Raw genomic sequence first — 17,290 nt, 5'->3', positions numbered from 1 at the left:
CAGATATAATAGGGCGTAGTCTAAGCAATAATAAGTATATTACGTTAGTAATAAGTCGGAGGTCGTAGACCGTAGACTATAACTAGGTAATTAGAATTAGAGATAGAATCGTAATAAAGATCTATAATATATTAAAAGCTAGAGAGCTATCTATCTAAAGGAGTGAAAGTAGGTAGCTATATATACCCGTAGAGACTGTCCTTAGATCACGGTCCTAGCCGTGATCCCCTTCGTGGCTTACCATAGCTCACTCGTAAGCCATGCTCCTAAGTAGTGATCTATCTATACAAGGCTTACTTAGCTTACGTACGCTCTAGGTAAGCTAAGCCTAAGTGACTTCTCGTCCCGACTATTGTTCCGAGCCGCCTTATCACGTAAACGTAGCCGGCTCTCCTACGGCCCGCTAACCGTAGTCGTAACAACTAGGTAGAAACTAAGGATCTCCTTTAGAATAGCGAGTAGCGCGATCTAGCTACTTATAATTACTATAGTAGCTACTAAAGTAGCTTAAGAAGTAAATATAGTAAGGAAAGGGACTTATATATACGTTCCTATCTATAATTATCTTATTTTAGTAAGATTTATATAGATAGGGATAGAAAACGCCTTAACTTTAAATAAGGAAGGCGTTTACGTATAAGTCCCTTATACCTATAACTTATTTTAGTTATATACGCTTATAAAGGAAAATAACGCAACGGCTAAGTAGGTTAAGGATAGCGCGCTATACTATTTTTTTATATATAGCCGGAGTTACTACCTACTTACGTTAACCTTAAGGAGGCGCGGTCTTTATAGGAGCTCGCGTATAAGATCTTAGTTAAGTGCCTTAAGAAAGTTAGTATCTTATATAAGAAGGTAAGTATTAAAGAGGTTTTACTTACTTAAGGAAGCGCGCCTTAATAGATAAGCTAGTTATTAGTATTTCTATATAAATATATTAATAACTTACTATATATAAGGAGCTAAAGAAAGAGATATATATATACTTATAATAGTAATACTATTAATACTATTACTATTATTATTATTACTATTACTACTATTATTACTACTATTATTACTATTAATAATAATAATAAAAAGAAAAGGAATTTATATATATAAGTATAGATTAAATAGGTAGGTAATACCTAAGGTATATAACTTACTAGCTAGTAGCTAGTAGTAAATAAAATAAGAGAATAGCTTATATTAATAATAGCTTTATTATAAGAAGACTATATATTATACTTTTATATAAATATATAGTACTATTCTATTTATATAGTAGAGTAAGGTTTTTCTCTTTTTTCTTTTCCTTTCTTTCCTCCTTCCTCTTCTTTTTTTTATTTCTTTCTTTTTCTCCTCTTTTTTTATTTTTTCGTTATATATAATACTATCTTATTTCTACTAAGAAAAGTACCTAAAATCTTAGCGCCTTTATTACTTAATTTAGAATATATTTCTATAATCTATTTACTACCTATTTTATATAGTCTCTTAGTTAAAGACTATTAACCTTACTATAAAAGGAAGTCCTTATTATATAGCGTTTATATTATCCTCTTAAGTTTTTAGCCCTCTTCCTTTAAAAACCTTAAGCTCTTCTTTTCTTTTTAAACGAGACTATATAATAAACTTTATAAAGAACTTCTAAGTAAAGGTATAAAAGGCATTTAATACTACTTATACTACTAAGGAAGCTAGCTTATATAACTATCTTACTAGCTTACCGATTTAACTTTATAGCTTACTCTCTCTTAAATAGTATAAAGAGGACTTCTTTCTTTTATTAAAAGTTATATAGCTTTATATATATAATCCCTTATAATAAATATTTTTCTTTAACCTTTATTAAATACTATTAACCTTTTACTACTCTTTTCATTTAATTTTAAAGATTCTTTTAGTATTACAAAAAAAAATTTAAGCGATATATATAACCGAGCTTTATAAAGTAATTCGATAAGAAGATTCTATAGGAACTTAGTAAGTCTTAGAATAAGAAGAGTAGCTTTAATAAGCTCCCTACCCCTTTTAAAGATATAGATTATATAGTATATAAGCTTTTTAATAAGATAGGAAGTATAAGAAGAATATCTTTAATAGTAAGATTAAAGTCTAGATTAACTTCTAACTTTATAATTCCTTAACTCTTATATATATAAACTAGCGAAAGAGAAGAAAGTAAAATAAGGTAAAGGAAGAGGAGGAATCTCCTTTATTCTTAGGTTCTTCTTTTCCTTCGCTTTATATAAACTAGCTAAATATATAAGACGAGGTAAAGAAGGAGGAACGTATTTTTTTAGCTTTTTATATAAGTAATAGTTCTCTTTTATATTTCTTTTAAGTAAGTTTAAGCCTCTCTCCTTAAGATAAAACTAATAACTAAAAGGATACCGCTTAAGGTTATATAACGACCTTATTACTAAACTAAGTAGTATCGCTATAAGCCCTTAAAAGCGGCCTATCGTACTATATATACTATATTTAAGAAAGATAACTAATTTAAATAAAAAAGTAAAGTATATATAAAGACTAGATATTTTTAACGTCTTCTTATATAAAGTCTTAAATTTAAGCTTAGAGAGCTTATAATAGAGGGTCCCCTTAAAGGTCTAGGTTAGCGATAGGCTTATAATTTCGCTAAAGAAGTATATACTAAGAGAATTAGTATATATTTATATAAGATAAATAGTTTTCCTTATAAACTACTATACCCCTATATATAAGATAGTAGTAAGTAATAAGATCGGAAGTTAGCTACTTTACTAATACTCTTAGATTTACTATTAAAGTCTAATATATAAAGGTAAGAAAGGCCGTCGATAGTTATCGATTCTATCTTTATAAAAAAGGGAAAGCTCTCTTATATACTAAGCTATTATTTCTTCTAAAAGAAAGGAATCGATATTATAGTCTTTAAGCGGTTTAATTATTATATAAAGCGCTACTTAGTTATCGTCCTCTTTATCTTAGCTTAAAGGGATGCCTTAATTATATATATCTTACTTATAATAAAGGTCTATTAGGATCTTAGAAAGAATATATTAGCGATTTCTTTATATATAGATCTTATACTTATTTTAAAGGGATATAAAATTAGTAAATTTATCTTATAGAATCGTACTATAAATTATATATAATTTAATTTAATTAGTAAGGGAATCTTTAATAAAGAGAGTATATTCTATAAGCTTATTAAAGAAAGACTAATAGAATAAGTTAGTTAGTATAGATATATTTTATATAAAAGGGGAAAAGGTTATACTATCTATTAATTAGTTACCCTTTTCCTTAACTAAGACTACTAGCTTTTAATATATATATTCCTTATACTTAGGCTATATATATAATAAGAGTTAATTCGTTCCCTTTATTAGTATTAGTACTAATTCCCTACCTCGTCCTTATATAAGATTTTAGCTAGGTTAGCTTAAGTAAGTATTACTTAGGCTATTACTTAGAGAGACGTCTTAACGCTATAATCTAAGTAAGTAAAGAATAGCTATATCCTAAGCCGCTATATTATATATAAATACTACTTAAGAGTACTTAAAGATATAGTTATAGATCGGCTAATATAAAACTAAATAATATACTATAAGTATATATTAATATAAGTATATATCTAAAACCTAAATTTCTTTAGTTTCTTATACCTATTAAGGTATTAAAGGAAATTTAGTCCTAGGACTAAGAAGTCTATATAATACTTAAAGTTCCCTTCTTAATATCGTTAAACTTCCTTAAAAAGAATTAACTAATAGAAATTATAAAGGCGATTTTATAAGACTAAGATATTTCCCTTTTATTATATATAGTAATAAAGGTAGCCTCTCTTAAAGCCTTAAATTATAGAAGACTCTTCTAGGTCTTTTTCGAGGAATATAATTATAACTTAAAGGGCAGCCTCTCTTTCTTTACTTATATAGAAACGTCTTTTTATCTTATTCTCTTAATAGATATATTAAATTATAAAAGGAGATACTTAACGCCTATCTTAATACTAGATATCTTAAAGGATAAAAGCGTTATTAAATCTATAAGTATAAAAGTAAAAGCGTATATATTAAATAAGCTCGTCTAATACTTAAGTATACTACTACTAGGTAAGGCCCTATAATATAAGAGATATCTTAAGGGTTTATAGGCTAATACTCTAACTCCCTTATATAGAAAGTATTTAATTAACTTAATAAAGAATCTCTTAGTTTAGCGCCTTAGTAGTATAAATTTCGGTAATATCCTTATATAACGACTTAAGATTAACCTACTACGATAGTCCTTAAGTAGAAAGCTAGCGCTAAAGAGTCTATAGGCTAATAGATTAATGCCTTTAGGCGATAAGGCGCTTATTTATACGCTAGAGGATAATCTAGTTAGAATATCCTTAATAAAAAGAAGAAAGAACTACGTCTCGTATATACTCGAGGTCGTTTATTAGTCGTATTATAAAGAGTAGAGACTAAGTATATAATCTAAATTAAAGAAATTTTTATAAATAAAGTAGTATAGTAATTTAGTAGGTTTAGGTTTTAGCACACTTTACGGACCTTAGCTAATGTGCCACCGTATCAGGCCCAAATTTAGTCTGCTTGGTCTGCCAGGAACGCTCCGGTCACCGCTTGCACCCCTACCATCTGTGCTCGATTCAACCAGTAACCCACCCTCCCTTTTTTTTTTTTTTTATATCATTACTCGCATGCAGCCTCTCTACCCACCCTCCCTTACTCCGCACACATGAGCCCAGACGGTGGAGGCATAGTCACTTGCTTCTATAATGGGAGGATAGCGCAACGCTAATGCAGGTCGAGGGAATTCTGTCCGGCAATTAGTCAGAATCGAAATATGTATCAACTTTCACGACTGAAGCCACCTACGGTGCGTGGCAAGAGGCAGGGCCCGCAGCAGGGTGACGTGCGCAGAAGGGGGCAGCAGCGCCGGCTGAGGAACGGCCTCGCCAGGCTATAGCCTTTGTCGCAATGACGCTGCACCAGGCAAAAGTGGAATGCACACTCCAACAGGCGCGCTGATACGTTGGCTGATATGTCGTCCGTATCGCTGTGTCGGTTGCAAGTTGCAACAGCCTTGCTCACCGTTTGCCAAGCCGGGGGGCCCCCATTGGCCACCGATTTGCAAGTCCATGTAACCGGGCTCTGTTAACCGGGCCCGGTCTATCTAGGTTCTTTTTGGCAGAAAGAATAGCAATCCCTTAAGCCTCACGGATTCCATCACTTTAGAGCCTTACCCCGAGTCAGTGGTGCCGAAGCTTTGCTGCGGAGTGCCCGACTGCAGTACACGGTGGGATATAATATAGATGGGCTGACGCGGCAGCATAAAGAAGCCGAACATAAGGTCTACAGCATAGGGGACCAGAATCGTGGCGTATACATCAAGGAGTTATGTCCAACCCGTGACCTTCCTATTGGGGATCATGCGGGCCAGTCTGCATGATTCAACCGACGTTTCTCCTGAGTCACTTATATATAAGTCTATTCCTGCTCTAACTTGGTAGTCAACTCCAAAGACATTGGAGGAGGAGGGATGACCGGCGCATGGATGCGGGAGCCGCCGGTGTTCTGGCCAAGGATGCATCCGATGAAAGGCAGCCTTCCATTCGTGTCTCCGTTCGGTTTCGGCACAAAGAGCAATGGAGCTCCTGTAGCTGAGCTAGTCGCTCGGATAAATCCTCCGTCCAGAAGGTCCTTGACGGTCTTTCACGCCGTGTTGCTAATAATATAAGGTCATTAGCACTCCATGTTCCCTCTACTGCGTCAAATGGATTTAATTGACTTACCACTGCCATCGCAGAACTACATTCGCGACGGATACTACAATGTCGAGCGCCGAGACCTCGTCCCAGAGCCCGGAAAGCTGTTGACACATGCAGGTAAGTGCTCCACCGGTTAGTCCCATCATGCATGTCCCCTTTTAATCTTCATGGTAGACCATTGATATGCCTTTCTCCGCCAAAATCTCATGTTCTGGTGTGATATCACGATTGCACCCATCAGATGGTCGCCAATTTTGACAAGATCCATGCATGGGCCAAGAAGAAGGAAAATCGGATGCAGAATGAACATGGGACGATGCAATCAGTTAGCCATACACGTCCCTAATGTACAAGTTGAGAGTTGTGGCATCACCGTGCGTGTCCGATGCAAACAGCGTATATTTATGTAAATGCATATATAGAAGCTGGTCAGATCTCTTTTATGGGTTGGATTATAGTATCCTAAAGCTGGAGGGAAAAAGGAAAAGGAGAAATGGGGGGAAGTATGGCGAGCCCCTAAGCAGAGCTCTAGAGCTGTCGAGGGCGGAGCCGAGACCTCTGCGGGCCTAGCCCGTTACAGGTACGCATAGACAACATGGCCCTGTACAATTCAGTTAATTCTCCGTCTGTATCTACTCTAAGTGATAGCTTGCGAGTATCTTCACAGTTGGCTGTAATTAGTGAAGTCATTCTCAGGTATAAGTAGCACGCCTGCCCGCCGCAAGGACGCTGCTGGCGTGTCTTCATCTCTCGGGCCAAGACAAGATCTAAGTTCTTCAACATGGTCTTTGCGCGTCCTTGCGGCATGGCCGTTTCAGTGGCACTACTGTGGTTCCTCTTGCTGGGCTGGGGTTATGCTAGAGCTCTCATACCTCTGGGTATGCCGGAAAGTCTCGATCTGCCAAAGAGTCAGTTCTTCCGAGAAGACGAAGTCAACCTCGTCCGGCGCGCACAGGACGGCGATGGGAACAATACAGATATAAAGCACATGTTTGTCTGGCGTGGAGACGACAGGGACCCCGAGACAATCCAGCGCCTTGGCGGCTTCAGTCCGGTAGGCGACTACGCCGACAACGAGGAAGCATTCAACATCAGGCGTCACACCCTGGGTGCCATAAGGTGGATGGAGGATAATGTTGATGACTCGGACTCAGACAGCGGCGATTCGGACTCAGAGAGCGGCGATTCGGACTCGGACTCGAAGTTTGCTCATGTGACGAACGAGGACTATCGGAAGGCGTTCAAATGCGGCTGGTCATCTGCATACGTGCCGACAGCGGCTACGTCCGCGACAGTCTGGAAGTACAGCTGGATCTACTTGATTCGTGCGACGCCAAACATAGTTGAAGAATCTTCCGTGTTCGGCGAAGGGCGCGACACCGAGGCAGAATTCTCGGCTCTGGGGGGTGTTCTTTGGTCGCAAGTCGTGGGGCACATGACGGTCGACACGTTGGATTCGCTTAGACAACAATACCCAGATCTTATCATCCCGGACGACGTGGCTGTTCAAAATATCGTTCAAAACCGCCAATACGATGAGGAACGGTTTCGCAACTCCTTCGCCGCTCCGCCCTCGGTGGCAGTGGGTGCAACCCCGGAGGGCCGGCCGTATTTCAACTCCAGACAGGGCGCGATACACTACATGGGACTTCCTGGCGTGGGCGATGTTGTCGGCTGGACGGGTCACTTTCCCTTGCTCCCAGTCGACCCATCCCCGCCGCAAGCCGAAACATGCCCGGCCAATGACAGTATCCCCGGCCCCTCAACGTCCGTCGGCCAGGGAGGTCAGGCATATTCCGAGGATGATATCATCGTTGCTGCCGAGTTCCTGCAAGAGAACAACGCTCCATGCGCCCTTTCGAGTCTCGACCCAAGAACCCAGTTCCTGATTCTGGAGGCAGATGCCGCCATCGCGAGAGCCTTGGCCAGGCTAGACCAGGTTCGCCCCAACGAGACGCATGGAACAATCGATGAGGCAAACGAGGCCATCCAGGCCATTGTTGCTAGAATGAGGCAGAGCGAAGAACAAGGCACGTGCAATCTCGTTGCCAAATGCAGCTCGATGAAACAGTCGCCCAAACGCAAGAGGGCAATAGGTGAGTCCCCCCGAGCAAGCACGAAGCCGCGCTCATACCGTTGCGGGTTCTAACCCTATTTCATCTAGACGGTGCCCGATTGGCAGTTTTCTGTGAGAAGTCGCACATTCCGAAGAATATCACTCTTCACTGCGATACCGCGAAGGGCTTCAACTGCAAGGGCAAAAAGCCTCAGAAGGCTCGAAAGCCCCAGGGACCGGTTGACAAGGTGTTTTACGGGAGCTTCCTGTGGCCCGAGGAGGCTAAGAAACAGGGCGGCTTCCTCCCGCCGAGCGCGACTCCCCCCGGCCCGACGTACGACGTGGTCGGGGCTCCCGAGGAGCCAGAGGTCGTCTATGAAGACTTTGCGGCCTACCTCTTGCCGACCTTCCAGAGCCTCGGCGCCGCGGCGAGGCACGCGTCGCAGCTCGCGTCCAAGGAGACGGGCGACTTTGAGGGCGTCGTGTACGCCGTGCACGCCACGCCAAACATGGTGAGCACGGGCAAGGAGTCGGCCGCCGTGGGAGGCATCCTGTGGTCACAGGTCATGGGCTGGATGCAGGTGCCTCGCGGCTACGAGGTCCCCGACAAGAACCAGACCCCCAAGCAGCGCGCCCAGATGCAGGAGCACTTCCGAAAGGCCTTTGCCGAAAAGGTGGACCTCTTCACGCCTAACAAGAACTACGACGACAAGTTTAACCAGTTTAACGCCACGACGCAGGTGCCGGACAAGATGGACACCCCGCAGGACCTGATTGGCTTCATGAACAAGAACGGCCAGGCCGTCGGCTGGAACGGCGGGTTCCCCCTGATCGGGACGGACCAGGTCGTCAAGGGCAGTGACTCCAAGACGGCCAAGACCAACAAGGCCGTCGCGGCGCCCCACGAGCCGGGCTTCTTTGAGCAGATTGGCAACTTTGTCAAGGCCCACCCCATCGCCATCGCCTTGCTGCCCGTCGTCGCCATCGCCAACCTGTTCCCGGGCCTGGGCCAGGTCGCCGACGCGGCCGAGGTCGCGGCCCTGACTGCTGAAGGGGCTGAGGCGATCGAGCTGACCGAGGTTGGGGGCTCGACGCTGGCCAACACGGGCAAGGGCATTGCTCAGATCTTGCAGAATGCGGCCAAGTTAAAGGTGGAGTGAGCTCTTGCAAGTATATATTTTAGAGTGTCCGAGTTAGCCATCTTAGAACATTTATATCGTGGATAGGAATCGAGCCATAACAACATGAAAAATCAAGAGCCTCAACAGGTCAACCCGACAGTGAGTACTGTATTGTGGCCAAAGCAACTGTAGTTTAAGTCTTGGAGGTTCGCATTCGGGCTCGGCGAGCTTCATGGAAACACGGATCAAGTCATCCTGCGATGGCAGGCCATGCAGCGAAACGTGTCAAAAAGTAATAAGAAGTGTGTGTGTGAAGAAGGGATGGGAGAAAGAGCAGACAAAATCCGGCCGTAGAATTCGGTTTTGACTCACTAACTCGGCCAATTTTTTTGCTTGCGTTGATTCGTCGTTTCACCCCTCACACTGCTGAATTCAGCCTATAGGCTCTCCGACGCTTTCAGTCTTTAACGCTATAGCCTCGTGTAGCACGACCCGTTTCCTTTGCTGTTTCCTTGTTATCCTCCTCGCCTTCGGCCAAGTGTTGAATGCCTAGACCAACCTCCGCCCGAAACAAAACCCGCCTCTAGATCTCAGCCAAATTAAACCTCTCAATAACGATAGGCAAGAAAAATATAGACACAGAGTCCGGCTTGACTATAAGGGAGCAAGAGTCACTGAAGTAACTGATAAAGACCAGCCCAAGACACCCGGGACATGGAACAATAAAGACGACAGCTTTTTCTTCTAGTCTTATCTCAAGATCAACAACGGCAGAAACCTTTCTAACGCAGAGCTAAGACAGATAGGGAAATAGGCGTTCGAGGAGATGGAGGAGCAATAACTACGTCGGCAAGGATGGTAAGCCATCAGTCATAACTGTCCTAGCTTTAAGCGATGAAATAAGCCTAGCCTCTTCTGAAAAAGGCCCCGAATTCATCCCAAAAGTTGCTAAAGTTAACCAAGACGTTTGGGCTTATAGGCAAAGCGACCATATTGTAGCGGTCAGCCTAGACAAAGGCAGCACGCCGGACCCAAACAGGAAGCCAGATAACGAACCTCTACCACATAACAATCAGGCAAGGTGTGGTGAGGTCATGGCACGGCATATATACTATACAAGTCGCCCCAATGCCAAACCCTTAGATAAGAATGCTAGAATGTTGTCTTTCAACCGCTCTAAAGGCGAATTAGCGTTATATACCCCCCGCGGGATCCCTAAACAAGACGATAAACCCGAGGCGGGTACAACCGCAGTACTTCGGTGGAACGAATGTTAACAAATAGGCAGCGATAGGGATGCAATTTGCTCGTGCAGCGACTAACTGTAGTAGGGTCTAATGACTCTGATCAAGGTCTTCTTTCTCCCGATTACTTCATTGAGGCCGCAAGCCGGGGAGAGATCATTGTCAGTGGAATACGCCTCCGCTCAGAGTTCATACGTGAATAGGGTAACTGTTGAGGAGAGTGGGCATAAGAGGCCACAGTCATGCCCAGTTGACCCAATAGTCATGCACAAGGGAGCCTGCCTGACCAACATGACTCCCCTAGCCCAAGGACACGATGCAGGCCTGACTCAGGTATAGGAACATCTCAATGCCCTCTTTTGGCTAGCTATGTGTGGTCACTGTACCTATATAAGCCCCTCCCTTGTCCCAATAGACAGACCAAGGCATGCATCACTAAATTCACCTTTCTGTGCCCCTATTTCTTCCACTGTGCTCTCAAGCCTCTGCTTGAGAGATAGTGAGAAGGGGTGGTTAGATAGTTAAGGCCTGAAGTTACTATTTTAGTAAATCTTAGTTGTGCTAGTAGCTATACAATTTTAAAGTTAAGATAATGCACACGCGACACGGAAGTCGTAATGAGAGAATATTGCCAACGTAAATCAGAACACAGTCATTTGGTCAGGTGCACCAGGTTATCACTTCTGGTATTCTAGTTGGCACCCGCCTGACCGAGCTAGTATTTATATCTCAACCTCCGTCTAATAATCCTCGCTCTTATTAGGGGTATATCTAGATATATTAAGTAATTATATTTTAGCTTATAAGTATATTATATATTCTTTTTATAAGTAAATCTCTCCTTTAGACACTATTAGCGGCTCTTATATTAACTATATCTCGTTGTACGTCTATGTATGTCCGGGGCTGCGGGCATTTATTAGGAGTCTTACTATTTGCACGGACATATTTCTCTATTTATATAGAATTTCTTAAAATCCTCTCTTTTAATTAGTGGCTTAATCCGCTTAGTAGTTAGTACTCCACCTCGTGTATTTTTTAAGTCCCTCAAAAGTCGCGATCTTGCACGTCGCACTCACCTCGCGCGGGGGATAAACCCCCATAGTAGGGCCCCTCCCTAAGGGGGACCCCTCCCCTACTGGCTCGGGTGCTCGGGTGCACTTGTTCGTAATCGAGGCCTTCTTAGTAGGTACCTAGGTAAGGCAGCTAGGGGAAGTATAGGCAGTACCTTAAAGTGACTTTAAGGTACTTTAAGTTTAGGTGCTCTATATAACTCTATGTAAATAGAGAATTTTGTCTGTGCAAATAGTAAGACTCTTTATTAGACGGTACCGCTACTTGCCAGGCTTGCGCACTACAAGCGGGCGGGGCGGGCTCTAGCGTGGGAGTGTACCTTTGCCAAGGGGCGCGAGTGCAAATAGAGCTCTGTGCGAGTGCAGAGAGTACTATTGCTCGAAAATTAAAAGCATCTCCCGCAGACTTCAAGGCCATTGATGCATGTAAACTGGCCTCGACGCAGGCTGCGGTGCTCAAGTTATGCAAGTCGGGTACGAGTCATGATTAAGCTGCACGCTTGTGAGGCCAATGATCCGAGACTCGAGGGTGTAAGCCTCGAGAGCGCCGAGGACTGTATCATGATATTGAGCCCACAGACAGTTTTAGTTGTCCGTAGAGAGGTGCTAATCGCACAAACCCCCTACTTTTTGAACCTTAGGCGCAACTTAGTCCACGATATGTTGAATTTTATTCCGACAGAGTTCTTACTGATCCGCCACAGGATTGACTGATCTTGAAGCGAGCTTGCCTAGCTATAAAATCAGCATCCCTCTCCAATCCCTCGACGTCCTCCTCTTCCTTCTGCCACATCAAGCAGCAGCCCATGTACATACATGCCCTCTCAGCACAATCACAACTACTACGACTTGCTGTGAACTCCCGGCACCTTCAACATGGATCCCTTCGAATCCCTCTCTTGCGAGCTTCGTCTTCTGGTCCTGGAATCTGCGAGCACGCGCGACGACATGGTCCGGCTTAGCCACGCCTCTCCTGCACTCCTCCAAGCTCGACTGGCCTTTAGGGCCACTCTCGATACTTACTTCCGGAAAAAGGAGCTATCTGCAATTTTCCCGCGAGACCTTTTACAGGACGCCATGGCAATTGTCCTCTTCCCCAAGAAGGATATTCTCGACGAGAAGCGCTCCAAGGCACGCGTCGAAAAGCACATGGAGACGTGGGCTACCAAAGAGTTCCCTGACCCGAGCGACGAGTATAGCCGACTTCAGCGCCTCTACAAGCAGCTAAAGAGGTATATCGACGACTATATATCTAAGGCAACGAGTTCTCAACTTGGTTTCGCATATACGCATCTCCCAAAGTTTTCTAATCCAGCGCTAGCCGAAGGCGCCGTACTACGTCCACTACCCGATAGCCAATTGGAGTTTGACCATCTATCCGCGACGGAAAAGTATCGCTTGCTTAAGACGTTTTTACGATTCGAACTCTACTCGAAGCTATTCTCGGCGGGTATTTTCAAGTTGGCAGAATCCGGAGACCAAGCGCAGTATACCGCATCCTCCTGGTCCTGGGGCTATCTCAACAAGATGGAGAATACCAGTCTGGCGGCCTACGAGAGAGAGGGCTTCTGCTGCGTCGCCGAGTATATTCATTGTCTTTACGCCGTGCTCAGGGCTTATGCTCAAGGCTATCTCGACTACCCTGACGCATATCCAAAACTCAGTGGCGCTTCTTTCGATAACCACTCGACATTCTGGGGGAATTCTATCGTTCCGGGGATCCACAACGACCATTTTTCGACGCGGCGCTTCCTCGGGGATCGCATCTACCTTGGCACTCTCCTTGGCGGATTTGACTGCCTCGATCGGCTCCTCGGCGCTGAAAAAATCGAGGCGATTTCATTTTTTCTATAGTTGGGTTTCAGCTCAAGGGCATTTTGGCCAGCTCGACATGGAGCTATATAAATACCGGGCAGACCATGGCATTCCAGATGAGCCCGGCGTCTGGGCTTGGCTAAACACGGAGGACCCTTGGTGCCATGCCGAGCTCGGAGACCGTCTTCCAGACCAGGTCGCTACACTAGAGAAACTTATTGGTCCTGTCTATCGACAGAGAGCATGGGCCTTTTTCGATGACAAGCGCCGGTATCCGGACCAGTGCGAGTTCCCGACTGTTGTCAAGCTGTCCAAGGCCCACAGTGACCGGGCATATCGGAGAGACCAAGGGAGACGTTTGGGAGGGGGGATGACCGCTCCTTTCATTTTTGGAAAGATTGCTGCTGGAAATTGTCCCGAGAGCATCTCTGAGACGGTATAAAGAGGGATCAAGGGGGCCATATAAAGTCTCAGTGCATCGCCACAAGCCTGTCTTTAGCATACAAGAACCATATTATTAATTGACCTCTCCGACGCTCACTCAACCATCTACCTGGATACAAGTAGCTTAGCGAGCCTCTTGCTCTGGCGTAACAGCTTGACAGAAGCCCGTAACGTCCCATCGCCTTATATTGTAGGCCGTGTTTGGATCCCATGTAACTACATGCTGGTGTGTGCCAAGCAGTGCGAGGACTCGGATGCATTGAGTCCACCAGTCTCGCACCAGCAGTTCGCCTCGAGTCAGTTCCAGGCATGGCAGGCGGTCAATGAAAGAGGATGAGAGCCTCCACGTGGAAATACCCCCTCTCTCCACATGCCTCGGCGTCGAAAACCGCAAAGGGAACACTCTGCAGTGTCGCGAGGTCACATGTGGAAAGACTCGTCATGGCTTTGCCTGTCGCGTGTTGTCCTGTTGTCCATGTCGCTGCTTGCCGTGAGAGGTTTCTTTTCCTCTGCTTCCGCTGCTGTGACCAACGGGGAAGAATGATGGCCACCATTGGCAAGACGATTCGCTCCGTCTTATTGGGAGTGTTCTCGGGGTCCTTCTTCTCCTTGAACCGGGCATCTCGCCGCCTAAGAGCAAGGTGACTAGTTAGGCCTTGGACGCACTGGTTTGGCGTTTTGTTGGAGATGTATTGACGCGATGCTGGCCGCAATTCCGGCAGCGAGCTCCAGGTCGGCTGTTACCGGATGCCAGTTCATGGCTGGACAGCCACTCGACCTTGTCGAAGGGGGCCATAGCAGTCGTCCTGTCCGCAGCCAACGATGCGGAAGAGCAGGGCGGCGATGCCACCTGCGATGCCGAGCAGCGTGAACATGGCCGGGCTGATAGAGGGAGCACTAGGCTTGGAGAGAGGGACGAGACCCAGTCGCCACCACCTGCCTCTCTCGTCAACTGTGGAAGAGCAGCGTGGTAGCTTTCCGACATTGTGTCGCGCCGAGGGTCGCCGCGAGAAAGGGAGAAGGGGGCGGGTTCGTCCCGCGCCTTTGCTGGCAGGCAGGCGGCGGCCGAGGGCGCCAACCAGCAATTTCCTGGAGGGACGATGGCCGTGCGACCTGAGAGGTCTCTGAGTGGACCGCCGATGCCTGCCGATGCGGATTCGGTTAGTTACAAATCTTCAAACCAGCCTCAATGTGCAGGCACAGGCACGCATTTTGTTTCCGCGGAGTGGGCAGGGCGTTGGGGTTGGGTTGCCTCGCGGTGGATGTGAGTAAGTAAATTTATGAGTAAGTTACCCTCTGAGCCGCCCGGCGGCAATGCGAGGTGTACCACTGCTCTGCGGAGGAGTCGACAGCATCAGCCGATATCTTCGATGAGTCTCGGGACCTCATCAAGTGTTGGACCCTGGTTGGGGCTCCGGCCCGCCCCGGTATGGCGAGCTAGGCCGAGCGTGGTCAGCAGCCTCTTGGTAAAGTCCAGCTCCGAGTCACTCGCTGCCGAGCTGTCCTGGCTTTGCTCAGCTTGGAGCTGTTACGAATCTCATACGACCAGCCGCCGCCGCTCGGGCTGACCAGGCGACCCTGCGCAGCGCATTGCCATGCACCTCGTTGGAGTTCGCTTACTCGTGGGCATCACGACTTCTCTGTGGGATGAGATTGCAGGCTTGCCTGCTCTTCGTTGGTCGCGGCGGGCCTGAAGAGTCTGGAAGAAGCAGTGGAGGTCCCTATTGAATGCGGCGCGAGCCAGTTCATGGCCTTCTGGATGGCCTCTCTTGCCAGATATTCGTGGCATCGACGGTCGCGAGGAGTCCATACGTCGTCTGCGATGGTGGACAGGGCCCGTTTCAGATCGGCGAACTGCTGCTGGATCTTGGGGTTGTTGCGCTCATATTTCGTACTCGGCGTTTTCCCGCTCTTCCCGCGAGCGCTTCCTCCGATGCATGGGCGCGTCGACGCACTCGCTGGCACCCGACGCCAGTCCCTGGCCAAATGCACGGCCTCTCTCGCCCTGTCCCCGTAGTATCGACGTCCGTCGAGCGGCCCAGAAGAAATAGGGGAAATCTCCGTTCAAGGCGGCACGAAAGAAGCCTGGCGGTGCTGCGGGAGGAGCCGTCAGGCGTCGGGCCTCAAGACCTCCTGCGGCGCCAAAGTCCAAAGGTAGGCAGTCGATCGGGGGTTCTATAAGTTTCCCTTCGCAGATTTTAATAGAGGTTTCTTTCCTCTGCTTCCGCCGCTGTGGCTAGAGCCAGGGAGATGCTGAGGGCGTTGACAACTGCCTGTCGGATGGCAAAGCGGACACGCTGCAGTGCTGCGAAGTCACATGTGGAAAGACTCGTCGAGGCTTTGCATCTCTCGCGTGTCGGCTTCTTCGCCATGTCGCTGCTTGCCATGGCGTCGCAGTGGCGGAAATCAGGTGGTCGAGTGCCGGTCGAGTGGTCTTGTTGCGGAATAGGGGCGCGGCGAGGTCTTGGCCGCGGGCCGCTGCACGAGAGATCGGCCGAGGTCAAGCTCGTCCTAGCCCGGGGCCAAGATCTCAGGGGCGCGGGAGATGAACCGTGGCGCTTTGCCGGCCGTTGTCGTAGTGCCTCGGGGCCAGGCCGATGAGGAGATGAGGGCGCTGCCGGGTTTGGCTCGGCGGGCCACGACTTTGGGCGGGGAGGCTTTCAGGGACATGCTCATGGCGTGGCTGTTAGGGGCGACCTTGGCACACCTATTCGAGCTCAATTCCCGGAGATGGCTTCGAACCGGTTCTTTTGCCCATGATGAACTGTCGAGAGCCGTCGCTCAAGTCGTTCGAGGGAGGTGGCTCGGGGAGTCAAAATGCCGTTCCGACGGTACATGTACTGTCGGCAACGTCCATGGCGGGCGACTTCGAGCCCCTGGAGAACGGCACCTTCTTCGCGACGTCCGGGGCGAGTCTTGGTGGGTTTCTCACGTCGAACCTGACCCGCTTGTTGTCGGACCCTCCGTCGCGATCGCAGTGGCGGGTGCTGGGGAAGTTCTCGCCAGCCCGCTTAGGCCTCGCAGCCGAGAAGCGCGATGCCATGCCTTTGTGCGTAAGGGGGGAGCCAAAGGTGCGGAGGCCGTGTCCAAGTCATGAGCCTCGACTCGATCTATTTCTTCGACGCTGATATCGTCAGGTGCATCATCGTCGCTGCTTCTCGAGTCGACGTCTTCCCATCTTGTCGTCGTCGAGGTCAGCCCTCAGCGCCGCCATTTCGGCCAAAGGTCTTCCCGGCACCAGCACGCCGCGGTACTCAACATCTCTCGTGTCGAGCCTTCTATCGCCAACGGTTCGCGCTCCCGAGTATCGCGTGGCCAAGCATCGGTCGCCTCAGCCTTCTTGCGGGCTCTGGTCAGCTACCGGCTCGGCAAATGGTGCATCCATCGGGTCCGGGGCCTGAAGGCGCCTTCTTGCGTGGTTGAGGATTCCTGGTTGCATTAATGGCCGTGACGCCAGCTTGGACGCAGGCAGTCATGGTGACCTGCGGATAAAGGCCAGACCTGCCTATGGGCTGCTCTCCCTCGACGCGGGCTCGACGTAGGCCTAGGCGGTTCCAATCTAGGCCCGCCGACACTGGCAAGGTGGTCGTGACTGACATCGATCGTCGTCTTTCTCCAGATGCATCGCGGTCGAGGTATGGAACCCCCCTCTCCGCTTATGCACCGGCGTCACGCACATCACGCAAAAGTCGTCGTCTGCGCCTAGTCGGCAGGACCGTCGGCAGCACCTTTCGCGTGTGGGGAGAAGTGATGCTGCAAAACTTGGACAAGGTTGTCCT

General features: G+C 47.3%; 3 protein-coding genes across 3 annotated transcripts; 2 read left to right on the top strand and 1 right to left on the bottom strand.

Moving 5' to 3' along the window:
* Positions 1-6,539: 6,539 nt before the first annotated feature.
* On the top strand, positions 6,540-8,974 carry HRG_04313 (heat-labile enterotoxin alpha chain domain-containing protein; the record flags this gene model as incomplete). Its single annotated transcript, XM_044862784.1, has 2 exons — positions 6,540-7,854; positions 7,923-8,974. The coding sequence occupies 2 exons, from the start codon at positions 6,540-6,542 to the stop codon at positions 8,972-8,974; spliced, it is 2,367 nt and encodes a 788-aa protein (XP_044721398.1).
* Positions 8,975-12,128: 3,154 nt separating this feature from the next.
* HRG_04312 (uncharacterized protein) lies at positions 12,129-13,106 on the top strand (the record flags this gene model as incomplete). Its single annotated transcript, XM_044862783.1, has 2 exons — positions 12,129-12,484; positions 12,608-13,106. 2 exons carry the CDS (start codon positions 12,129-12,131, stop codon positions 13,104-13,106), a joined length of 855 nt encoding a protein of 284 aa, XP_044721397.1.
* A 2,034-nt stretch (positions 13,107-15,140) lies between these two features.
* HRG_04311 (uncharacterized protein) lies at positions 15,141-16,187 on the bottom strand (the record flags this gene model as incomplete). The annotated part of the gene is made up of 3 exons (XM_044862782.1): positions 15,141-15,469; positions 15,829-15,989; positions 16,063-16,187. The coding sequence occupies 3 exons, from the start codon at positions 16,185-16,187 to the stop codon at positions 15,141-15,143; spliced, it is 615 nt and encodes a 204-aa protein (XP_044721396.1).
* Positions 16,188-17,290: the final 1,103 nt, after the last annotated feature.

Source organism: Hirsutella rhossiliensis (assembly GCF_020360975.1).
Source record: "Hirsutella rhossiliensis strain HR02 chromosome Unknown scaffold00004, whole genome shotgun sequence".
Classification (NCBI taxonomy): Eukaryota; Fungi; Ascomycota; class Sordariomycetes; order Hypocreales; family Ophiocordycipitaceae; genus Hirsutella; species Hirsutella rhossiliensis.
The sequence above is the reverse complement of the archived record's forward strand: the minus strand, read 5'-3'. Positions and strand labels throughout refer to the sequence as shown.